The 26,799-nt window shown below is 38.2% G+C and overlaps 1 protein-coding gene across 1 annotated transcript; it reads right to left on the bottom strand.

Annotated features, from left to right (window-relative positions):
- Window positions 1–825: 825 nt before the first annotated feature.
- prkrip1 (PRKR interacting protein 1) lies at window positions 826–26,156 on the bottom strand. Its single transcript, XM_028807181.2, has 6 exons — window positions 25,920–26,156; window positions 19,457–19,535; window positions 11,870–11,970; window positions 11,350–11,435; window positions 3,440–3,504; window positions 826–1,269 (listed from the first exon to the last, which is right to left on the bottom strand). Exons 1-6 carry the CDS (start codon window positions 26,142–26,144, stop codon window positions 1,163–1,165), a joined length of 663 nt encoding a protein of 220 aa, XP_028663014.2. The 5' UTR covers window positions 26,145–26,156; the 3' UTR covers window positions 826–1,162.
- Between the last annotated feature and the right edge of the window lie 643 nt (window positions 26,157–26,799).

Raw genomic sequence — 26,799 nt, 5'->3', positions numbered from 1 at the left:
TGGTAAGCATACTGTAGGGGGTCAAGGGATGCTGGAATTGACTTCTGAATGTGTGCCATGACTAGTCTCTCAAAGCATTTTATCACAATAGGGGTGAGGGCAATGGGACGATAGTCATTAAGACAGCTGACCTGGGATTTTTTTTGGAAGGGGCATGATGGTAGTGGTCTTGAAGTAGGGGGGCACGGATGCCTGTGCCAGGGACAGATTGAGTATGTCCGTGAGGACCCCGTTCAACTCTGATGACCAGGCCCTGAGTGTACACCCCGGGATGGAGTCAGGGCCTGCTGCCTTACGGGGATTTATTCGACCTGGCACACCTCCGCTGGTGTTACTGACAACGGTGCATCAAACTTGCCTCCAGTGATTGGGGGGGCCCCCCATGACAATGGGTGTTAAGCTCATCTGGCAGTGTGGCCTGGCTTGCTGTAGCCAGCAGTGCAAGCCAATCTCTGCCTGAATCCTATCTTCTGGTAGATCCTAGCCAGTTGGGACAGCTCAAATGCTCTCCTAGATCTCAGTAAAATTAAAAGTAGTTTCCAAAATTTAGGAACATTGATAAAATGTCAGTAATCCTGCTCCTAAAAGTAGGACCAAATTTGCACTACTTATTTTTTTTTTTTTTTTTTTTTTTTTTGAGTCAGTTAAAACAGTTTTCATACTCTGAGACACTCTGATAAATACGGGCAGTAAAAGAACACCCACAGCTTTGGAGTTGTAGAACAGCTAAAAACTACCTTGAACACAAGTTAGTATATTATCAGAAATAATATGAAAACAATCAACACAACTTCTCATAATAATTACTTTGAATAATTAAAATGATACAGAAAATAAATCTTTTATTTTTCAACCCATCTGCTGTTAATGATTCTCAGTGCCAGATTTACTGCACAATAGTAGAGTCTGACAAAGCTTGTACAACATTTTTCTGAAAGATTCAAACTAAAGGGACTTTAAATCCTATGTAAGACTGAAAATGTGCACAATACAAAAATCATATTCCACATGTCACCAATGTAAGTACTGCATTGCTCCTAATGCAATCAACTTGTTTCCTTAGAACACTCTGTTCATTTCCATTGTTGTTTGATGACTAGATTAGGGGAGCTGGAATGCACTTCTGGTGCTTCGACAGACTCTTTTATTTGAATTCTCACTATCATCTTCGACCCATGATAAAGCTTGGTTCCTCCCCGTCATCTTCATCATCTCCTCTTGATTCTTCATCTTCACTTCTGGATACTTTATCCAAATCAAGGTTAGACTCTGTCAAAATAGGAACAGATTAAAATAACAGTTCTGATTCTCATAGCATTGATTATATCTTTCAGGGAGTTGTGTTTCAAATATAGCTTTTCCAAAAAAAAAAAAAAAAAGTAATAAAAATAGCTTTGACAGAAGCAGCATTCAATTACCAAATATCACATTTATCTATATATATATAAAATCCCTGTGTGCGTCCAGGTGTCCGTGTCTTCTGGTGAAGTGCGCATGCGCGGGGCACGGTGCGATGCGCGATATCACTGTCAGAGAAAGTTAGAGGTGTTTTACAGAAATACAAACCAGTATTACTGCGAGAGGAAATTAAAGGCATATTACCGACGCGCATGCCTGTATTACCGCCAGAGAAAATTAAAGGTATATTACGGACGTACAAGACGGTATCCTTCAATAAGGGTGCGCACAGGCATCCTTCAATAAGGGCGCGCACAAAAAGGTGAGCCTCAAAAGGACGACCTCAATTGGGCGCAGCGAATAAAGGCGCACATAAATAAAGATCTGCACCTTTGTTGCTCTTCACATATTCCAGAGCCATTTGAACTAAATTATCTACGAACGCCTTTATTCGCCGCGCTCAATTGAGGTCGCCCTTTTGAAGCTCGCCTTTTTGTGTGCACCCTTATTGAATAGAGCCGTACAAGACAGTTTTACTGTCACAGAAAATTAAAGACACACAATACACGGCGGCAGGCCATGAAGAACGGTCAGCTCAGCAAGTAAACATCAACAAAAGAAAGGCTGAAAGAAAAATACGACCAACAAAAAGAATGCTAACTTGCCATTTAATATAGACTTATATTGCCATTTAATATAGACTGTTCCTACTAATGTTTATGCACTACTGTTCTAGCGCCCGTTATTGTAACGGGCTAAATGACTAGCTCTTAAATAAAACCTGCAGTGTTGATTGTTGCAGACTATTATGCTAACTGATGTTTTAGTCACTAGTTGTGTTTTGTGTGTATTTCTTAAAAGTTTATATTTCCAGAACAAGATCACCAATTCAATGCTATATGCTTGATTCTTAATAATAATAATAATTCTTTGCTTGTTAAAAACTGTACACTAAAATTCCACATGGGTGAGCTGACCTACACAAATATATTTGAAGGCTCTTTTCTTATATCAGGCTAGTTAATTTTTTTGTTCGATCTTCCCATTGCTTTATAATTTTCCACACCTTTATACTTTCTATAAATGGTTTTAGAACACAATTTAGAATGTGTTAATTTGAAGAAATTATTTTTGTTACTCCTGTTAGTCTTATTTTTAGGTGAGCACTTCCAATAAATATTTGAAAGTCATTTTTAAACGGGCAATACATACTCAATGTATTCTTCATTCAGCAATGGAACTAATTTACCCTGGGCCTGGTAATTTACAAATCAAAGCATTTTGCTCTATTAACAAATAACTGTAATATTCTGATATTAAGAATTACATTTCTAATTTGGTAATAACAAAATGGATGGAACACACTATGTTGTGCCACATTGGATATTACACGATTTACAGGAAATGTTTTAAACCACATATTTACTATCAATTTTGAATTAAGATTAACATTTTTAGTATAGGTACTTATTGTATGCTTTTTATATGAACCAGAATTTGCCAATAAATATTTAATTACATTTCACATCATTTTTTAGATGTGAAGGTTATATCACATATAACATTGTACATAAAGTAAACTGGAAGAAAATAGGTATTTCATCATTGTTCCTGTCAGTTTGTATTTAAATGAGCTTATTCACCGTACTGGCCCAAAACTGAGTCTACTTGCTATGTAAGAGGCACCCAGTATCCACACCCAGCCCTTCATCTGTTTGAAATTAAAAATAATAACTTCAAATATTAACAGTACAAAATAAACATTTTTAGGATGATTTTCAGCATGCTTTTACCAAGCATTATTTAACATGATGAGGTACAAAAATTGATTTAATTACAAAGTTTATTTTGTTTTAAAGTGCTTTCAGACAGAAAATAACTTGCTTATTACTGTTTTGTTTTTTATATAAAAGACTATGCTGTAAATGGCTCCTAAATCCTTAAATGTTTTAAAGCCAAAAAAACATTACTGCCTGGAACTTGTATGCTAACTGAAGGAAACAGGTGAAACAATGTACAGTATATTGTGACTAATACCTACCTTCACCTTGGGGGTCCTCTTGTTTAGGTTTCTTTGCCAAATGCTTCTTCTCTTTCAACTTTTGTCTACAGACAAATATACACCAAAACCATCAGAAACAATCACTGATATAAATAGTAAAGAAAAACTTTTTCCTTCATTGAGATATCAATTACATGCCTCATTTGTTTATGTTTAGACTAGACAAACAGCCCGTTTCGACAACTTAAGATGAAACGGGCACGAGTGGAATAGTAAGTAATAAGTATAAGCACCACAAACCTGATATAGGTGTATTAAATGAATGCGTAATTAGGCCTGGAGCTGTAGTCGAAATCGCCTTTCAGGCCTCTAGAGCTTTAATCGAAGTCGCCTTTCTCTTTGAATTTTTGCGGCCGTAGATCCGCCACCTGCCGCGATGTTGGTCGAAGTCGCCTTTCTTTTTGACTTTTCGTGGCCATAAATCCGCCGCCTGCCGCGATGTCGGTCTCGTAAGGTTTTTTGGGCAGCTGCACAGAAGGCGATTGCGCATTTGGCTTCAGACATGCGCAGAAGGCGACGTGCGCAGAAGGCGACTGCGCATTCGGCTTCGGACGGACGTGAGTGAGTGAGGAGACTGGCAAATTATATATAAGATAAATGAAGAATGGCTGGGAAAGTGTCTGCTGCTACGTAAAATGCTTCCTTGAAGACTGAAGCCTGATCTGCCACTCTAACAAAGATAGTTATCCTTCAGTTACAAGTCTGTCTCAGGAATGACAAGGAGCAGCTTGAGTGTTTTGGGGAGTTAGGGGTATATGTAGCATGACGATTGTGTTCTGTACAAAAATCACCCTTACAAAGAAATTTTCAGGAAGAGATTAGCTCTGCAAAACCAGTATTAATAAAGGCACTGGCTTTAAACATGCCAAATTCAGGAAAAGAAGCAGTACGGAAGGAGAAAGTAAATACTAAAAGTGGTGGTTTATATATATTTGGAAGAGTATATACTTGTCAAGAGGGGTGAAAGAAAGACAATATGCCCTGTTTGCATAGAAAGGAAGGATTTAAAGGGCAGGTCTTCAAATGATTACAGTGGGGGGAAAAAAAAACATGCTCACAGTGTTTTAGTTATATGGAGTCTCATTTTTAAAATTTGAGTACACACAAAAAGAGGCTTGAAATTTGTATTCGCAACTTTCCACAAAAATATTTGGATTTATAAAAGAAAACTTGACAGGGAAACGTGTATATTTATAGCAGCTCCGACCCATGCGTGCACAACATTTCAGAAAAACCACTACACCCTTAATCAAGTAGGGATGTACAGCCAAACCACTTACATGGCAACACAATACATATCACCAAGTCATTGTCAGGTCAGTGCTCATTGTAATAAACATATTACACCTTAAAAGTAATTAATATACACTATGATGTATAGACTATTTTAGTTCTCTTTTAAGAGAGCCAATGTTGTACATTTGCACAGAAGAGTTTTTTTTTTGGTTATTCATCAGTTTATATAGGGCACTTACTGTCTCTTCTTGGGGAACTGGTGGACAGGCCAGCCAGTCTCAGCCAAGGTTAACGCTGTGTGATATATGGCCGGCAGTTTATCCCGGCCAATACCCCCAAGCCGCCAGATGGAGCCCTCCCTGCAACATGGAGGTGCCCCGAATTCCAGCAGGGCCTCATGGACATTGGAGTTTTAATGCACAGCCCTGCTGGATACCATGGGGGCCACTGCAGGGAGGCCCAGGGACTTCTATTTGCCTTATAACCCGGAAGTAATTCCCAATCAAGGGGACAGAGGCAATGACGTACTTCCGGGTTGAAGAAAAGGAGTTTTCACCTGACCCGGAAGTGTTAAGAGTCACATTGACTGAGGGACAGAAACACTTCCGGGTCAAGAAGTATAAAAGGACTATGGGTAACCCCAGCAGATCGCGCCGAGTTGGGAGGAAGGGTGACTGAGCTGCTGGGAGGTGTGGAAGATTATGATTATTGTGTATTTGGGATTATTACTGATTTATTATTAAGTATAGTGGAGGTGCTTGTGCACATTTATTATTATAACAAAGTCATTATTTTGGACTTTTTTCTGGTGTTTGGCATCTGTTCTGAGGGTTCAAGGGGACAACAGCGCCCCCTATCTGTCACAGCTATCATGCCAACTGTGGTGGAAACCAATAACTAACCAGTGAGGCGATACATCTAGTTTTCGTTGCATCAGTGCACATACATAAAACAACATTGCAGCAGGGTCAGGTCATTCTTACATAATCAAGGCACTTTACTGCACTCATATTGCAATAAGGGCACCTAGCAAAAATGAAGCTGCTTTTGTTAATATTAAGCAGCTGCATTCCATTAACACGAGTCATTTGTGACATCAAGGTGAGACTGACAAACATCATAGTTATAAGGAGGCCCTATGTGACAAAAACAGGAAAGCTAATAAACTAAATCTAGGATGACCTGATATCCCATATTTCTTGATATACCGTATAGTTAAATGTATGGCCATGCATTCTAATACTGTTATCAAAAATTGTAGCAAAGAATTAGAGAGTATGATAAAATGTAGTTACAGGTAAGAATCAAAATAAGCAATACAATCAGAATACTTTTTACAAATACTGTGCCATATCTTTACCTAGAAAATTTTGTCACTCTCATTAAAAGCTAAAATGTGTCAGTGTTTTTACAATTTTTAATTCAACCAATGGATAGCGAATCTGTTTGCTTTAGTGTTTAAAGTGATACAGCAGATTTACAATTGCATTTATTTGCTTAGCAGATGCTTTTATCTTACAAAACAGATGAACATAATTGAGATGAACATCAGTTTGAGGACATTTTGGGAGCAAGTGTTACTGAACAGGTAACAAAATTGATTATCACAGAAAAATATACATGCTAGTTAGAATTCATAGATTACAAAACCTAACAGCTAATATAAGTGAGACTGAAATTCACCAAACAGATTCTTCAAATGCTTCTTAAATACACTAAGGAAGTCAGAATTTTGAATGGAGGCGGGCAGTTCTTTACACAATTCAGAGCCTTCACATAAAGAGTCTGGACAGAGATTTGATACTGTACAGATGTGGCATCACCGGATGCTCTTCATCAGCTGATCTCAGTAGTCGAAAAGAAGCACAGGACCTCACAAGCGTCTCTACATATACATTCATGGGCCAACTTTTGTTTTCATTTGGGACTGGCTATTTGGCAGCACAGTGGTAGCACTGCTGCCTCGCAGTAAGGAGACCTGGGTTTGCTTCCTGCGTGGAGTTTGCATGTTCTCCCCGTGTCTGCGTGGGTTTCCTCCGGGTGCTCCAGTTTCCTCCCACAGTCCAAAGACATGCAGGTTAGGTGTATTGGCGATCCTAAATTGTCCCTAGTGTGTGCTTGGTGTGTGTGCCCTGCCCGGGATTTGTTCCTGCCTTGCGCCCTGTGCTGGCTGGGATTGGCTCCAGCAGACCCCCATGACCCTGTGTTAGGATATAGCGGGTTGGATGACTGACTGACTGACTGACATTTGGCCATATGTCAAATTGGTCATATGTCGATCACAAAGTGTGCAGGTCATTTCAATTAAGGCTCTGTGGGATAATGGTATGCATTCTTCAACTTCAAGTATGGAGTAACACAAACCAACCTTCAAGTCTCTGTGTAAAGGAAGGTGCTGTGGGCCGAACGCATACAAATTAGCCATGTGGAGTAGCACTGATCAAAACAAACCTTAAGGGCATTCCAAGAGACCCTGCGAAATAATAATAGTGCAGCCTTTAACATGCCTACTACATTGGATATCAGCACAGCATTTAAAATACCTGTTGTGTCATTTCACAGAGTGACAGCACAGTACTCAACATCTCTGCTGTGGCACCTGACAGCAAAGCACTCAAGATCCCTGCTATTGTGCCTCTGTCACTGATCACACCTCTGCAACGAAAATGTGTTTCAAAGAGTTTGTGTGGTTTTTCATGGAAGAAAGGAGGACAATGGTACTGAAATGCTGCATCTCTCGGGGATGAAAAGTATAAGCTAGCATTCCATCGAGCAAATAAACAGCTTAAAAGCCAGCCACAAGGCAGCTTATAAAAAAGGTAATGCTAAAAAAAGTTGAAAGGCATTCCAACTCGGTGACGAGATGGCTCTTTTAAGGATAGCAAGCTACTTAAGAGTCATGTAAAGAAGAAAGGATCCATTGGCACTCTATACCGGTGAGCACTGTAGCAGCGAGGTAGTATACTACTAGGGGGCTCCGCCCCCTGCTCGCTTCGCTCGCCAACCCCTGGCGTTGGGGCATGACAAAGAGTGAGATGTATGAATTAGATATAGAATAGTGTGCAGGTTTGGATGATGCCTATATAAATACAAAATAGAGTGTTTGGCATAGAGTAATGTTTTATAGGAATATTTCTCTGTATACAACATTAGTAGTAAAGATGGTGTCTAGTCTTTGAATGAGTCTTCCTTGGCATGGATCATTTTTAATTTTAACTTTAATGTGAGATGAACGTCGAACACATGAGAAGGCAAAATAAAGTTGTCCATGTCCAAAAACGGGTTCAGAGAGGTAGATGCCAACCTTGTCCATGGTTTGTCCTTGTGATTTGTTGCTGGTCATGGCAAATGCAGGTTTAATGGGGAACTGTCGGTGTTTCAATGTAAAAGGTAATTCTAGGTCAGAACTCGTAAGGTCAATTCCAAGAATGAGAACAGTATTGTTAGCAAGTGAATCTGAAAGAACTGTTGCTTGAATAACATCGTGTGTTATGGTGTTGACGACTAACCGTGTGCCATTGCATAAACCCTGTTTAGTGTTAAGGTTTCTTAATAGCATGATTATTGTTCCGTTTTTAAGGGTAAGGTTGTGTTGTGGTCATTCGTCCGGGTTAGGAGTGTTCAAATATTCTAATGGGAAATTCAGATGTTCATTGTCGTCATCAGAGTCAACTTTGTCAGAGCTTCGAAAGAGCCGTGTCTCTCCAGGAAGTAATGAAATGACCTGGTTAATAATGTGATTAACATTAATATTTTTTGGACATAATATAGTGCGTTGTGTTAACCACATATGCGAAAGCAGTATGGGCCATTGCCTTTTGGTGGCCTGATATGTACTCCGGTAGATGCAAAAGCAAATGAAGTATTGTAGGATCTAAGTTTTTACTTCCCGGGTCCTCCCTGCGTGGAGTCTGCATGTTCTCCCCGTGTCTGCGTGGGTTTCCTCCCACAGTCCAAAGGCATGCAGGTTAGGTGCATTGGCGATCCTGAATTGTTCCAGTGTGTGCTTGGTGTTGTGTGCGCCCTGCAGTGGGCTGGCGCCCTGCCCGGCCTTGTGCCCTGTGTTGGCTGGGATTGGCTCCAGCAGACCCCCGCGACCCTGTAGTGAGGATATAGCGGGTTGGATAATGGATGGATGGATGGAGTATATCTAAGTTTTTACTTTCAGGCACATCCTTAGTTAGAAGCTTCTGTAGATATTCAGGATATGAATGTAAAGGAGGCAGTCTAATCTGCCCCTTTTGACAACAACGTGTAAATTCATTATTTGTATTGCCAGTTGTTTCTTCTGTGAAGTTAAGTGAATGACAATGATTGCAAATGACATTCATTAATCCCAATGAATTTTCCTCAATAGTGGACTCATTATTGAAAGCGTTGTCAGCCAACTGGCGTAAGCGTTTAGCAGACGTCTGGTGTTGATGTCTGCGACGGGCATGTTTTGCTTGTGGAGTTTGAGTGCCGCGTTGTTGCATGTCCATTATTTGTGACGCGCTATTTTTGAGTTTTAATTGATCCGCCTCCGCTTTGCGCAAAGTCCGTTTCACTCTACGTCGTGCATTGTTTGTATCGTGCCTTGTCCGTTTTTGTATGTCGGTCAGTTGAGCTTTCTGCTTTTTGAGTCCTGCTTGCTTGTTTTCTGGCCGGTCATATGCGCGTTGCTTTGCTCCCTTTTTTGCATGTCTGAGACGCAAGCTCTTTCTTTTGAAATCGTGTTTGTTTTGATGCAGCACTTTGAGACGCGCGCCGTATGCATCTACGTTCAATGTGTCTGTTCATTTGGGCACGTCTCTGTAACGGGGTTACTTGAGCTTTGCGTTTTTTGATCCGAGACATTTTTTCTCACGTATTTTCCGAAGCGCATTGTATGCGCCGCCGTGTATTCTTTTTGTTTCATTCGTGTTCGTGTGTTTGGTTCCGTTATCCGATCCGAATCGTTTTGTACCCGTGACCGTGTGTTCCTCAGCGTGCGAAATATGTATAAGTATTAAGGATGATCGCACTCACTGTTAATATGGAGCCTTTTCTCCAGTTGAACGGTTAATAGTGCTTTATTTTAATGAGATCCACCTATGCTGCCTAGTGTGAAGGTTTTGAGATGACGTATGTTTAATATGGACGTTTCCTTTAGATATGTGGCTTTGGGTGTCACTTCTTATTGATTGGGGGGGGGGGGGGGGTGGGTGAGGATTGTTGTTGAGCGAGCGTCTTCTTTCGTTTTGTGTTCCAGGGGCTTGTTAAATCCCCCTCTTGGTGTGTATCCCGTCCGCCCTTTCTTGCGCCTGCGCAGTACGTCTTTTTGCAGCTACGGCCCATGGCCGGATGTGCCTGCGTCCATCATCCGGTTTAGCATTCTCGGTTAGTAATATGGATTTACTTTACTCAGGGAGGCACGGTGGCCTAGTGGTTAGTACTGCTTACTGTGCAGGTCAGGTCACTTCTCTGGCCACAATAATCAGTTCAGCATCATTAACAAATGTTTCCTTAACATTCTGGGACATTTAAAAGCCCACTGCACTTTTTAGAATCCAATCAAAATTCATTTAGCTTCTCCTTCCCAGTTGGATACAATGCAAAGCAAGTTCAGTTGGGTTCATTCACCAATAAATAACACACAACAATTAAAAATAATTCATCTTTTTTACATTTTTAACTTATGCTTTTAGTTACTTTTCAAATTTTTTCTTAAAAACTATATATGATATTAACACTTATTAACAAGAAGAGGCAGATCATCAGAACTACTGTCCTCTACAGAACAGGAGAAAGCCGGTGAGAGAGGAGGCAAGAAGCAACTGGCAAGTAGACCAGACATGACAAGACCACAGTCTGGATCATGAGTTGTGCAGCATATTCTGTCAGATATGGTATGACTAGCTGTATGTGGTCTTCGGGACAAAAAAACAACCTGACCAAGACTCCTTAGCAGTTTTACTATATTGGTGAACTTGCAGACGCGTTAGCTAAGTGGGCCAGGACGGGTCATAATTTGTCTGAATGGATACGTAGTCACGTGCAGCTGTAGTGCCATCTCACCAAGTGCCAAGTCAAACTTGTATAAGCTTCTACATCTTCTGTAGAATTCTCACCAACTCCCGTGGCTGTGTTTGAGCATGACAGAGTGAACTTCTCCTTACACACACGTCTTTTGTAGTAAGAACCATGGTGCTTGCATCCACCATCTAGTGGCTGTGGTTTAGTGTGGGCAGAGCAGGCTGCTCAATATACATACATGCACACACACAGGTCTTTTGTTTATATATGTCTAATCTTGTGGATATTGCATAAAGTGAATCTTCAAGACAAAGCCATAGTAACATGGTCCCTGAAGAACAGATTGACATTGATCACCATCCCAAGGTTGAATACTGACATCGTCTACCATTAACATGAATTATTTACCTACTGTATTTATTCCACTACAGTAAATTATATTGCAGCTAACTCATTTAATTAGATATTTATGTTGCAAAACTGACAAAATTAACATTAGGTTTTTCTTTTTAAGCATTTATTATCCTATCCTGTTTCTAAGCATGTCTCAAACAGAGAAACCTTAAGGCTATATTGTGTAAATGTAAAGGGCCACCCAAGGATTTCAAACAATTTTAAAAGCTGAACTATGAGGCTAAACCATTCAAGCAGTTCCTTACCGTTTTTTCCTGCGTTTGGCTGTCCTCTCCTCGGCCTTTTGATGATTTTCCTGTAGTTTCTTCTGAAATTCATCATCTTTTTTATTCTGTAAACCAAACACTGAGTTTATGTATTTTCATAATAATATCAAGCTTATTTTATGTATAAAATAGGGGTGTCACAGTAGCTGGTACTGTTGCATTCTTCTTCCTCTTCATGTTTTCCCACTTCCATGTACAGTCAATGTGCCTGATCAACTTTCTCCATAAAGTTCAGTACTGCACCTCCTACCGAGGCCTACCCTTGGGCCTAGCACTTGCTCACTTCCTCCAAAGCCTAAAGATTGGTTAAAATAACTGATTACTCAAAACTTGGCCTGTTATGAGTCTCGTCTCGTCTAGGGTGAGATCCTGTTTACTAGCAACAACTGATTATTTCTATAAGTTGCTATAGTACATTAATTACATTGTCTGTAACAGTTGCTTAGTAAAAATCAGTATTTACTTTTAAACCTAAAATATGCATAACAAATATACAAACCTTTTCTGACATTGCATCCATGAACTCTTGCCGTTGATATTCCCTGCGGCGCAAGTGTCTATAGACATGAAACTCCCCACTGCCTGCACCAGCACTTGACCCTGAAAACACAACATCATGTAACATGGTTTACAAAACACAAAAGAATAGAACATGGAAAATGTATGGAAAAAGTACTGAACTGGATCATTTAAATATCTAATACTTAAAACATTTACAATAAGCCATATTAAATACATGCTGTTGCTACAAAATAGCAAACTTTGCCATAAAGCATTTCACTTATAAAACATTTTAAACTTGTGATTTGTATGATGGTCTTGGTTAAAACTGCATATTTACATGGATATTAAAAATCTACATGCCCACATTAAAATGTCACCTTTTGTTTATATAATGATTGAAATCTACATATAAATATTGCAAGGCCTTTTTTTCTCTTCTAAGAAGACCCTGTAACCAACAATCTTTAAGCTAAAGACACAATAATTTAGAGGAAAAATAATAATAAAATGTATGTTATTTTTAGACCTGGACAAATCTGTTGCTATCCCTCCATGAAAAAGTAAAGTATCTGAAATAACTTGAAGCCGACAAAAGTAATTGGCACCCATCATTGTTTATTCCGTATTTAACAAAAATTAGACTTTGCTTTAGAGATATTATTTATGAAATATTCTCTTGAATCATAACACAAATGAAAATGGCATGAAAAAATGATGGGACCCTTACCTAATACTTTGTTACACAACCTTTGGTGACAATTACTGTAACCACTGTGGCTCTCAATTAAACTTATCCATCCGTCAACAAGTATGTAGTTTGGCCCACTCTTCCTGAGCAAATTGCTCAAGCTGTCTCAGGTTTAAAGGCGGCCTTCTCCAGACTGCATGTTCCAGTTCTTTCCATAGATGTTCAACAGGATTCAAATCAGGGCTCACAGAAGGCCACTTCCAAACAGTTAGCTGTGTATTTTGGGCCAATATCCTCTTGAAGGATCCATAACTTGCAACTCAGACAGAGCTCTCCCGACACTGGGCAGTATGTTTCGCTCCAGAATGTCTCAATAGTCTTTAGGATTTCATTGTTCTCCCCATAGACTCAAAGCATAACCAAGCCTCCTTCATGTTTCACAGTAGGTATGGTGTTCTTTTCTTTGAAGTTTAATTTTTTGTTTGTGGAAACAGAACTAATGTGACATACCAAAAACCTCCAGTTTTGTCAGTTTTGTCAGATCTGTCCAAAAGACATTCTCCCAAAAGCACTGTTGTTTGTCAATATGCATTTTAACAAATTCCAGTCTGGATTTTTATGTTTTCCTTTCAACAGTGGAGTCCTCCTGGGTCTTCTTCCATTGAGCCTACTGTCACTCAAAATGTGACAGATGGGACAATCAGACACTGATGGACCTTGACGTTGGAGTTTAGCTTGTATCTCTTTGGGAGGTATCCTTGGCTTTTGTCTACCATTTTCACTATCCTTCTGCCCATTCTGGGGTCAGTTTTCCTCTTGCAGGTGCATCCAGAGAGTTTGGCTACAGTTCCATGGACCTTAAACGTCAATAATATTTGCAACTGTAGTCACAGGAAAAACAAGCTGCATATAGATGGTCTTATAGCCTTGTCTATAACTAACTTTCTGATCTACCCAAACAACTCTCTCACTTGCTCTGTCTAGTTCATGTTCAGAGTGGGATACCAAACAACAGAGTGACTACTTTTCTCCACTTAAAATAGTCTGAAAGACTGCTTGCACTATTGGAGGCATGTGTTACACTAACTAAAGAAAACAGCTAGTGTCCAGGGGCCTCATGTATAAACGGTGCGTACGCACAGAAATGTTGCGTACGAATGTTTCCACACTCAAATCGTGATGTATAAAACCAAAACTTGGCATAAAGCCAGTAACTCATTTCTTGGCGTACGCAATTTCTCCACTCGGTTTTGCAGACTGGCGGCACACAGCGTCAAAGCAGTGCTACTGTTCCCGTGTGGTCAACCTTTCTTTCTTAGATCCACATTCCTGACGCGGCTTTATAAATACACTGAAAGTAACTGCATATTGTTTATTAGTGTAATGCATCTGATTGTAATTAACCTGTAGCAATATAATGGTCCAGAGAATAGCCATAGTATTCCAAATATCATAACTGCTTTAGCGTTGTTACTCTCACTGCACTTCTTCTTCTTCTTTCAGCTGCTCCCGTTAAGGGTTGCCACAGCAGATCATCTTTTTCCATATTACTCTCACTGCACCACTCGGAGTATTTATATCACTGTATCTGAGTGGGGAATCACAGAAGCAGCTGATGGGAAAGAGAATTATCGGTACACAGCATGAAGCAGATGCTGCCTTAGCCACGGCAAAACGCTTCAGAGACTTCCCAGTACGGACTTCGCGGTTTAGAAAAAGTTTCATACCAAGAATTCTAAACGCACTCAATCAGTTCATCAAGTGCTCCTTGTAGAACTGTTTACTTATAAGTAAATTACCCCACTGTAAACTTGCACTACAGTTATAATATTGCACAACCTGCGCCACTTTATAAAGCGCGTATCTACATATGATGACGGTATTCATTTTTAAGATGAAATGCAGCAAAATATGTTGATTATATTATACAGATAAAACTTTAACTTCATTTAAATAATCTGTATTGTTAATAATTAAACATGTGAGGACACGGTGCCGCAGCGCTAGCTAGTTCAGGGATTGTTCCTGCATTGCGTTGTATTCTTGCGCTGACGCGACACTGGAAAGATAGACGGATAGAATAATTAAACATGTACTACGAAGATATTTCAATGTTCCTTAAAAGTTTTGAAGAATCGGCGTTCTAAGCTTACAAATGGCTTCACGTCTATTACATAGCTGATTGTGTGGCAATTGGGTATTTGGAGAAAGAAAAGTAGGGATAGGAATAGTACGTTTGAAAGAGACAGTACTGCTGTGATAAATTATTTCATCGAAGGTCGCGCATGGCGCAGCAAGCCTCTTGCGTGAGATATGAACAAGCACTGCACCACCGTGTTCCCATGTTTAATAAAATGCTTTCATTCCTATCATCATGAAAAAGATATCACGTATACATCTCAGTATTGTAATTATTCAGAGAGCTGTAATGTCACGAATATAATGGATTATATGTCCTGTCAGAGAAAGAGAAAGCCCGTTTAAGAAGCAGGTAGTGATTCACACACAGAGCACAAAGAAGATCAAATACAGAACAAAACATTTAACGTCCTACTTTAGTTACAATGGGATTTGAGAAACTAGTAAATTAAACGATTTTAAGATGAAGTTATGATGTTCTACTTTAATGGCAAAATAAACTACGTGATTAAAGTGGAAATTTCGAGATTAAAGTTGACATTTCGTGCTTTTTTCCCACTGTGTGCCTATTTTTTTGTCTGTACCCTAATAAGCTTTCATATGACACTCAGACGGTGGGCTACGACTTGCCTTTTCATGGCGACTTTGATATGTGATTTCTTTTTTATTTCAGGCACTGTGCGACTTTGTGAATTTGAGCTTTCGACTTTCTCCGACACTCTGTCACTTGATCAACTTCTTTTTGTTGATTATACCACTGTTTAAACCAACAAATAGTACGTTTTTCCTTTGCCTCCACTTGGTATTCGCTGAAATTCTTATATTTTCCCCCGTGCTTTTCCCATTGTCTTTTTTCAGAAGGCTATTTATATCGATTTGCATATTCAAAGAGGCGTATGGGAGGAGTTGGGGCGGGACAGAAGGCTCGTGCACGTGCGTTACTTTTCACGCTGATCGGGATTTATGTAGTGAAAGAACGTGAAAGTTTGCGTGCGCACAGATTCATGCATCTGGATTTTTCTGTGCGTAAGCACATTCACGCTTTTGTGCTTACGCCATGTTATAGTGTGAGTTCTACGCACGGCGTTATACATGAGGCCCCAGGTCATTTTAGAATATATTTGTACAATAAGCAATAAAGTTCTCTTTTAACATTTCTTTTGCTTTGCTTTATCCAATGACATATGAAATGCATGCAGTTATACATTTTTTTATTTAATCACTTTTCAGGAGGAATACAGCTCTTTTTCAATAAGCTGCAAGGGTACCAACAAATTTGTCAACAATGACATGTGTACTTGTAAACTGAATAATCCACTTTAATAAAAAGGCAAGAGTCTTTCTGGTGTAGGTACACCTTTTTAACACATATATACACATACATACATATATACATACATACATACTGTATACTGTAATATATATATACTGTGCATATATATATCTTAATACAGAATTCGCCTGCCTCCTCACTCACTCACTCACTCACGTCCGAAGCCGAATGTGCAGTCGCCTTCTGCGCAGCTGCCCAAAACACCTTACAAGACCGACATCCAACCCCAACATCGCGGCAGGCAGCGGATTTACGGCTACAAAAATTCAAAGAGAAAGGCGACTTCGATTAAAGCTCTAGAGGCCTGAAAGGCGATTTTGACTACAGCTCGAGGCCTAATTACGCATTCTGATTCAATTACGCATTCATTCAATACACCTATATCAGGTTTGTGGTGCTTATACTTATTACTATTCCATATTGTACTGGAACATTCATCATTCAATATTATACTATAGGCCTGGAAAATTCATCAACTAACAGTACAGGCCTGTACAGTAATGAGTAAAGCGGACTACAATCATTACAAAACAATTTCTTCGTTACTTATCATTTGTTCTTCATACACTGCTGACACAAACTCGTGCCCGTTTCATCTTACGTTGTCAAAACGGGCTCTTTGTCTAGTATATACATATATTATAAAAAAAAAAATACTGGAAAAAAAAGCAGGGCGACAATATGTGATCTTCTCGGAAGTTCTCGAAAGACAATTAAAAGACCTGCGAAACAAAAAACACTGGCCATGGAGCATCTCGCGGGGACCATAAACATGAGACTTGGTGCCAAGAGATTGTCCCATGGCCGTCTCGTGGGGTCGTGGAACATGAGAGTCTTGCAAGACACGCCCTTCTTATCAATTATGAGCATGGCCAGCAAAACACTCAAAAGAGACCCAAAAGCACTGGAGAGAAAAAAAGGCAGATAAGAGGTTATGAAAGCAGTTGAATTCGAAAGGCTCAAACAAACGATGGCGCGATACACATGCAGAGAAAGGTACAGAATATGAAAGCAGTTAAATTCAAAAATATTGTAGTGTCCCAGCCAAGTTGAAGCCTTTTTTGTTTTAAGTGACTGTTAGGTCTGATTGAGGGAGGGCGGAGTACAGCACGGAAGACTGATAGCGGGGTATTAATTGATGCGGTAAGGGGGGGGCGAGACCCGGGGGAGGAGGTGTTGGAGAGGTGCTAGAAATTTGTGTCTGGGGTTACGAAGTCGGCAATTGTTCAAGTAGAACTTTTGCGACACTTTATTACATCAGTCGCTACAGTATATAAAAAAGAAAAAAAAGATAGTAAAGATCGCATTAGCGCAAACAGAAGGTAATTAATCATCAGAACCAGGTGTAATTGAAAAAATAGCAGGACAATTTGAAGTCAGAAAAAAAAAAGGCAAAGGGTGGAAAACAAAGTCTTTTCGCCTTTGCAACTTCATAACCACATTCACAAACGTTGGCGCTATACACATGCACAGCAGATTATGAAAGCAGTGGAATTCGAAAGGCTCAAAAAAAAAAAAAAAAAAAATGCGCAATACAAATGTGGAGAAAGTTAAAAAATATGAAAGTAGGAAAATTAGAAAGTATAAAAAAAGAAAGTAAAGTTCGCAGCAGCACAAACATATTAGAAAGTATAAAAAAGTACAGATAGCAGCAGCACAAACAAACGGAAATTATTACTCGAAAAAGGGAAAATAATCACCACGGACCAGGTGTCATTGGGGAAAAAAAAGCAGGACAAAGCGAGGTCAGAAATAAAAGACAGAATAGAAAACAAAGTAAAACGTCATGAAGAGGTTAAAAAATGGGGGCCAAACACATGCAGAGCAGGTTAGAGATAATGAAAACTGTAATTCAAAAGACTCAAAAAATGTAGTCGCAAAACACATGCAGAGCAAGGTACAGAATATGAAAGCAGAAAAAAACAAGTGTCAAAAAAAAGAAAGTAAAGATTGCATTAGCTCAAACAAGGAGAAATTATTACTTGGAGAAATAACTAAAAGGCAAATAGAGATTGAATATAAGAACATACTGTATGTCAGAAGTATGTAAATATTGTAAGGCTTTGAAGTTTAAGTCAGAGAATTTCAAAAATGGGGTTTACCTCACATGCATTTATTGGTTACTTTGCAAAAAAAATTATTAACTGCTGATGATGTAGATCGCTTTGTCTGTGCTGAAATTTCAAACAGAGAAACCGATCCTGAAATCCTGAAATATGGTACAAAGTCATTAAACACATGTCTCACTGGCCTCATTTAAAAAATTCAGCATATTGGGACTCCAAAGATTCCAAATGTTGTTTTTACAGAAGTTCTGAAATAAAAGTGAAACTAATGAAATAGCAATAATTCAAAGAAAAAAAAAAATCTTAAAAGTGTGTATCCGGAAAACCAAACATGGTGGTTGGCGAGCGAAGCCCCCTAGTATACTATATTTTATATACATATTATATATATATATATATACATATATATATATATATATACATATATATATATATATATATATATATATATATATATATATATATATATATATAATGTGAGGTTTTTTTTTATATTAAAAAAACGGATGCTTTTCAAATTGTGTTTGTGTGTGTCAAGTATTGGTAATGCTGTTATTTTTTTCTATATGAAAACATGCAATTAATTTTTTTTGGCAATCACTTCCCACGACATGGGATAAGTAACACATAAATATTTTGGCTGAACTATTTCTTCCAGCTGTTTCATCTAAATAAATTGTTAAGACACACCCCTCAAGGAATAACATTTGTAATGTTACAGGACATTATAGGAAAGCGTAACCGTTGTAGAACTAGTGGTTTAAGGCTCTAGATATGTTGGTTTTTATTCCTGGTTAGGTCATTATACAGAGTTGGCATTCTCTGCCCACTTTCATTAGTGTCTTCTCCAACTCTAAATTGTAATAATATGCATGAGAAACTATACCCTATTATGGACAGTATCTTATACAGTGTTGATTCTCAGCTGTTATTATACTAGTGACATCCATTCTTAGTTCTTCTAACCCCTTAACAGAAAAGGTAGGTTCAAAAAAAGATAGCTACGTTACTGGATAAGCACACATTTTCTTGGGGGGGTGGGGTGGGGCGGGCACATACAACATTTACCTTGAAATGTTGGGGAAGGAGTAACAGGTCATAATGTGATTTCAATTGCAATGGCATGTGCCTACAGTCTATTTAGAGCATGGAAGAGTCACACATTCTATAGAGGCTGTACTTTTGTCGCTCACTTCAACTGCCTGCTGGACTTAATTTCATACAACGAACTTCTCTATTGTATTTATTACTATTAAAAAGATAAACAAAAATGCCTTCATGACTACAAAAAAATATAAATACAGAAGCCCAACATCTCTATCAAATGCCAGAATTAGAAGAGGTAACTTAACATACCCATCACATCTCTTACAAACTCGGGAGGAGCACGTGGATTCCATTCCTTTGGCCTTTCAGGAACTGGTACAGGTTTGTCCTTCAGGAAAATATCAAAATAGTCCAACATAAATATAAAATGTTAAAACACAGTGGCAAAAACATCCTGTAGGATCTATATAAGTAAGCAAGCAAATCTGAAATTTGAATTTATGATATCCATCATATAAGTGATTTTTTTTTTTTTTATCTTATACCTTTTTCCCTTAATTTCATCCTGGAACACTTTGCAATTCCACGTCTTGTCACTGCAACACATTTTTATGGCTAGTAATTTATTACAGAATTGTATGAATTATGGTTCTCACAATGCCAACATTTCAAACTTCAATGCAATATCAAGTATTGAAATTCTATACCATTTTCGATAACCAATACAGTATGTAACTCAATTAAAAAATCAATTTAAATAACAACAATAAGGTATTCCTTGTACAGCCCAAAATCACATAAGGAATGCCTCAATGGGCTTTAACAGTGTCAGAACAGAAAAACCAATCTTTTTACACACCATTTTGTAACCAATGGATAAGCATCATGGAAGCCAAAGTGCACACACTATTGTTCTGAAAAAGAATTCGAAACCTTGAACAATTCCTAATTTAACTGAATAACAAATTTTTCACTTAAATTGTGTCCGCTGTCACATTTTTATTTCCAAGTCCTGAAACTCAACACTGTTTAATGTGATTTTGCTTTCTCTTAGGAAAAATAGTTAAAAACAGAAAAATGCTGTTTACATACACATTCAATCCCTAGGTTGTGTATGCTCTAAGATTACAACTACTGTATATGGTGGATATATTAGTAACATAAAGCAATAAATATGTTTCTTGTAAATGATATATAAACAAATTTAATCTGGAGTTGGTTATTATACTGTGGCTTTGTAGCTTTGACATTCTGCATGTAGCTTTTGTCTACACTTTTTGTGTAAACTAAAATATTGACTACAAGTGTTGCATGAGTGTCTACTTCCTGCAGCTAATCAGATTTGCTTACCTCAGCACCCCACTCCATCAGTAAATGCCTTAAATAATTAGCTGTGCTCATCATGGTGACTGAATGTTTCCATGAAATTAATCTGTACACCGTGGCACAGTTCCACTCCAATCATATTTGTTTGGAACAGTGGAAAAAAAGGAAGTTGACTCATGTTGAAGCCTTTCTACTGGCAACAGGACAGCTTTTGAAGATGTAAAACATTGATTACTTTTATAGCACACTGTCATACACAGGATGTATCTGAAGGTGTTTTACAAGATGTCAACAAATTGTTACAAAGGAAACCAAATTAAAATTAGATAAGAATAATAATGAAAAAAAAATAACATATACACTTACAAAAGATAGATATAATTAATAGAGAAGCAGAGTCCTTACACTGTATATAGAATTGGTTTAAGTCTGTAAAGACGAACCCAATGATAAGGTCAGATGGCCAGGGGGGTCAGGAGATAAAAAAAAAAAAAAAAAAAGAACCTTTTTAATGTATGGGATAATTCTAACACCTACTTTTTTTTTTATTGACACCGCAAATCATTTGTACTTGGTGGATTTTAAAAATCTGTATTTCTTCCAAAATGCGTATTTTATAATTGTTCTACACTAAAATCTAATTGCTTTACCACATTAGTAACTCTCTAGTAAATATCAGTTAATTTATATGGTTTTATGCGACCAGTTTTTTCATATTATATATAACTACACTGCTGTTCTTGCTGATTCTACATACCCAAGAAAGAAGGATTTTTTTTTCCTTTATAACTTTTGGTCTTCAAGACAGGGAGAATGCAGCTACAGTTTGTCACTAGATGTGTCACTTGTACTAGAAATGCTACAATAATATTGTACTTCTTCCTAAACTTTAAAAAACAAAGAGATAATATCACTTAAATTTTGAACTTGTGAAATATCTTTAGAAAAAAGGTATCTTGATACTTATTTACAAAGACTACAGCAGGAATTACTATTTCCTGTTATGTTCACACAAAATTACATGGTTTTATTTTAATAACAAAACATGGCTGTACAACATGACCTCAAATGAACATTGCTAAATTAAACTATTTTAATCAATGATTAATTATGCTGATTTAAAAAATGCCAAAAATGTTTAAATATGCAAAACAACTGAAGCCATGAACAGCTCATTTAGCATCTTAAAAATAGTTTAAGACATTTTTGAAAATACAAAAAAAAAAAAAAAAAATCAACATTTATGGAACATTTTAATATACTTTATAATGCACATTTAAATGTCTAAATATATAACATTTAAGTAGCAAACTAAATGTAGCTCATACAATCAATTTTAAGTTAAATTACCTAGAAATATACACTTTATGAAAAAGATTAAGGTTTTAATTTGTTTTGAATTAAAGGTAAATTTAAAAGTTACCTGATTTAATACCAAACAAGTTAGAAAATGTATGCATGGCTTTAACATTTAGGTGAGTTTAAGGGCTGAGCAGGCAGCATAGCCCTAAATGGGGCAAGTTCAGTAGGCAGATTCTAGAACCTTCTCAATGCATTTCAAGGTTATGGGAACCAAAGGCTAAAAAAAAGGCATGGACAGGACTCCAGTCCATCACAAAGATCACTATCACTCATACACACACACCCCACATTCACACACCGTGAACATTAGAAACTGGCAATTAACATAAGCTAAATAAAAATAATAATAAAAAAATTGTGATTAATTCCTTTCCTTGGCTGTGTGTGGCTGAAATAGTTTTCAAGAAATGGGACTTGTAAAGCTACTCAGTTATCATAGGAACAGCAGAAGTGAAAGGCCAACTTTATTACAGCAACTGACCATTATGATTATCGGGGGAATGTGACACACCGGGACACTTGTGTAGCAAGTACGCACACGCATATCTTCATCATCAGTGAGTGATGAGGGCACATTGGGGGACTTTTCACAAATTAACACATATGATTCCACATTGTGGTTGATGTGAAATCAAGTATGTGGCAGTACTGTCTGTTATTGTTCACTTCTTGGTCATCCTCATGATGATGTTCAAATTTAACAACATTTCTTAATCAAGCTTTCCCTGTCTGAGTTTTGACTGCATTATCATATGTACAGTTAGGTCCATAAATATTTGGACAGAGACAACTTTTTTCTAATTTTGGTTCTGCACATTACCACAATGAATTTTAAATGAAACAACTCGGATGCAATTGAAGTGCAGACTTTCAGCTTTAATTCAGTGGGGTGAACAAAACGATTGCATAAAAATGTGAGGCAACTAAAGCATTTTTTTAACACAATCCCTTCATTTCAGGGGCTCAAAAGTAATTGGACAAATTAAATAACTGGAAATAAAATGTTCATTTCTAATACTTGGTTGAAAACCCTTTGCTGGCAATGACAGCCTGAAGTCTTGAACTCATGGACATCACCAGATGCCGGGTTTCCTCCTTTTTAATGCTCTGCCAGGCCTTTACTGTAGCGGCTTTCAGTTGCTGTTTGTTTGTGGGCCTTTCTGTCTGAAGTTTAGTCTTCAACAAGTGAAATGCCTGCTCAATTGGGTTAAGATCAGGTGACTGACTTGGCCATTCAAGAATTTTCCACTTCTTTGCTTTAATAAACTCCTGGGTTGCTTTGGCTGTAAGTTTTGGGTCATTGTCAATCTATGTTATGAAACGCCGCCAAATCAATTTTACTGCATTTAGCTGGATTTGAGCAGACAGTAGGTCTCTGAACACCTCAGAATTCATTCGGCTGCTTCTGTCCTGTGTCACATCATCAATAAACACTAGTGTCCCAGTGCCACTGGCAGCCATGCATGTCCAAGCCATCACACTGCCTCCACCGTGTTTTACAGATGATGTGGTATGCTTTGGATAATGAGCTGTTCCATGCCTTCTCCATACTTTTTTCTTGCCATCATTCTGGTAGAGGTTGATCTTGGTTTCATCTGTCCAAAGAATGTTTTTCCACAACTGTGCTGGCTTTTTTAGATGTTCTTTAGCAAAGTCCAATCTAGCCTTTCTATTCTTGAGGCTTATGAATGGCTTGCACCTTGCAGTGCACCCTCTGTACTTACTTTCATGCGGTCTTCTCTTTATGATAGACTTGGATAACGATACGCCTACCCCCTGGAGAGTGTTGTTCACTTGGTTGGCTGTTGTGAAGGGGTTTCTCTTCACCATGGAAATGATTCTGCAATCATCCACCACTGTTGTCTTCCGTGGACGTCCAGGTCTTTTTGCGTTGCTGAGTTCACCAGTGCTTGCTTGCTTTCTTTCTCAGGATGTACCAAACTGTAGATTTTGCCACTCATAATATTGTAGCAATTTCTCGGATGGGTTTTTTCTGTTTTCGCAGCTTAAGGATGACTTCTTTCACCTGCATGGAGAGCTCCTTTGACCACATGTTGTCTGTTTGCAGCAAAATCTTCCACATGCAAGCACCACACCTCAAATAAACTCCAGGCCTTTTATCTGCTTAATTGATAATGACATAACGATGGACTTGCCCACACCTGCCCATGAAATAGCCTTTGTGCCAATTGTCCAATTACTTTTGAGCCCCTGAAATGAAGCGATTGTGTTAAAAATGCTTTAGTTGCCTCACATTTTTATGCAATCGTTTTGTTTACCCCACTGAATTAAAGCTGAAAATCTGCACTTCAACTGCATCTGAGTTGTTTCATTTAAAATTCATTGTGGTAATGTACAGAACCAAAATTAGAAAAAAGTTGTCTCTATCCAAATATTTATGGATCTAACTGTATATTATCAATTATGGGCTGTTCTAAATATGCTGTGAGAATATTTGTTACAGCTTAGCAATGTCTTATTAAATAGACAGCCTATTAAAACATTTTGATACTCTTCAGTTATTTTCTGCCATGCAAAACATGAAATTCAGACTGTCTCCGCCACTGGAATGTTACATCTCACTACAAAGTTATAGTGAAAGTGAAATAATGAATCATTACCATCTCAAGATAATGAAGCTATGATGTTGGCTGGTTCTGCAGACGGAAATGCCTTTTTGATGACAGAGGAAAATGGTCAGACTGGTTCAAGGGGACAGAAAGGTAAACACAAGGTACAACTGTGGTGAGCAAAAAAAGTGTCTCTGAATGCACAACACATCAAACTTTGAGGAAGATGGGCTACAAAAGTAGAAGGCCATGTGGTGCTCCACGCCTGTCAGCTAGGAACAAAGAGGTTAGACCACAGTGGACACAGGCTCACCAAAACTGTACAGTTAAAGCCTAAAAAAAATGTAGCTTGGTTTGAAGAAATTTGAGTTCTGCTGAGGTTGGTCTTATCAGAATTAGGTGCCAAAAGCATTTCCAGCTAACCAATCTGCCTTAAGTCAACAGTCCAAGCTGGTGGTGGTGTAATGGTGTGAGGAAAGTTTTCTTGGCACACTTTTGCCCATTTAATACCAATCAATCATCGCATGAATGCCACAGCCTATTTGAGTATTGTTTCTGATCATGTGCATTCCTACATGGCACAATTTACCCATATTCTAATTTCTACTTCCAGCATGACAATGAACGACGTCTCAAAGCAAAAATCGTATCGGCAAGTGTTAAAAACACGACCACGAGTTCAGTGAAGTTTCCTGTCACCATATCTGAATTTAATTGAACACCTTTGGGATGTGGTAGAATGGGACATTTGCAGCATGAATGTGCAGCTGACAAATCTGTAGACATTGTGCGATGCCAACATGAACGAGAATCTCAAAGGAGTATTTCCAACATCTTTGGAATCCATACCAGGAAGAACTGAGTCTGTTTTGAGAGCAAATGCAGGCTCTACCCAGTACTAGTATAATGACCCTAATAATTTGTTCAGCGAGTGTAAACAGTACTGTACTTTGTAAAAAGAACACTGGCCACTAAATTCATGAAATTACGTTTTCTCTCTTTGATTAAACTTCCTCTATTACCTCAGGTAATTGCCTCTACAAGTTTAGTAATATCTTTATATAGTATACAGTTAACATATACCATGGGACTACCATTAAGTGTTAAACGTTAAAAAAAAATACATATGCTTAACACAAGTAAGAAAGCAGGAGAAAGTTTTGCAGTATGATGGATAGTGTGGAAAAACAGATTTTAAAGACGCCGATTGTCGAAGACTACCAAATTAATTCATTTTAAAATAACAAGTTTTAAGTTATCATTAGTTTATCCATCATTTTAGACCTTTCTGTAATATGAGTGCCGGGGATCGCTTCCCATCCTAGCACTATTGCTATTTATTATTCTCTGGACATCCTCACACATTTTACCATTCAAACACCCCGAATACTGTTATTGCAGGTTGACCTGTTTCGTTCAATTTCCCCGTTGTGCTCGTGAGTTATTTGTGCGTGTGTGTGCGCCCCGTTTAGGCATACATGTGAATAAAAAAAGCCGTCTTTATCATAACTTACAGGATTTCTCATTAACCTCTCCAACTTCAGCCGCTGCTCCTCCGCTGGGGTTTTAGCAATAATAAGAGGCTGTGCATTTTTCCCTTTTGGTTTCTCTGTTTGAGACTCAACATTACCGCTTTCAGACATTCTCTCTTTTAGCATACTGTTTTTCTGCTGCGACGCTCCGGAAGTCATTACGAATGAATAAGTCTGTTTATCATTATTGGAGGTGCGGCGCGCCATCTAGCGAGGCCTCCGTGCGCGATCTATAAGAATGCGAAGCGTTCACATGGCAAGGGAATTGCTGCTGTCCGGAGACAATATGGGCGATTCTAGAGGCAGCATAAATGTCAAATCAAATACGACTTCAGCGAATCATGTTGCTGTTCTATACGTGCTAATGGACATTTGTGAGAGCGCCGCATTCTGCAGTTTCTCACAGGTGTGTGTTTGCTGTTTATTCCAACTATTCCAGGCTAAGACTTTGTTAGTTGCCAATGGATTTTACCTACATTAAATAAAGGATGTGTCCGTCTGTTTGTCCGTCTGGTTGCTATGTTTCTGTCATTCCAAAAGATGGTGCATCACAAAAAATTTTAGTAATAAAATGCATTGTATTTGCCATTCCAGTGGATGGCATAACACAAACATTAACACGTTTTTTTACGAATCCCATTAAATGGCAAATAACAGAGACATGCATTGCATGGCGCGCAGCAAACTTTTAACACTGAGGTCTATATTGACAGTACCTGTAGTTCCACATTAGTTGACCATAATGAAAATATTATGGAAATACTTTGTTTTTCTGCAGAGATTCGTTGTAGTTTATTTTTTCAGGACTGATTATGCAAGTTATTCTTAGATTGCTTCATATTGCAATTTTACGTTGCAACTT

Source organism: Erpetoichthys calabaricus, chromosome 8 (assembly GCF_900747795.2).
Source record: "Erpetoichthys calabaricus chromosome 8, fErpCal1.3, whole genome shotgun sequence".
Classification (NCBI taxonomy): Eukaryota; Metazoa; Chordata; class Cladistia; order Polypteriformes; family Polypteridae; genus Erpetoichthys; species Erpetoichthys calabaricus.
This window is presented reverse-complemented; position numbering and strand designations above follow the sequence as displayed.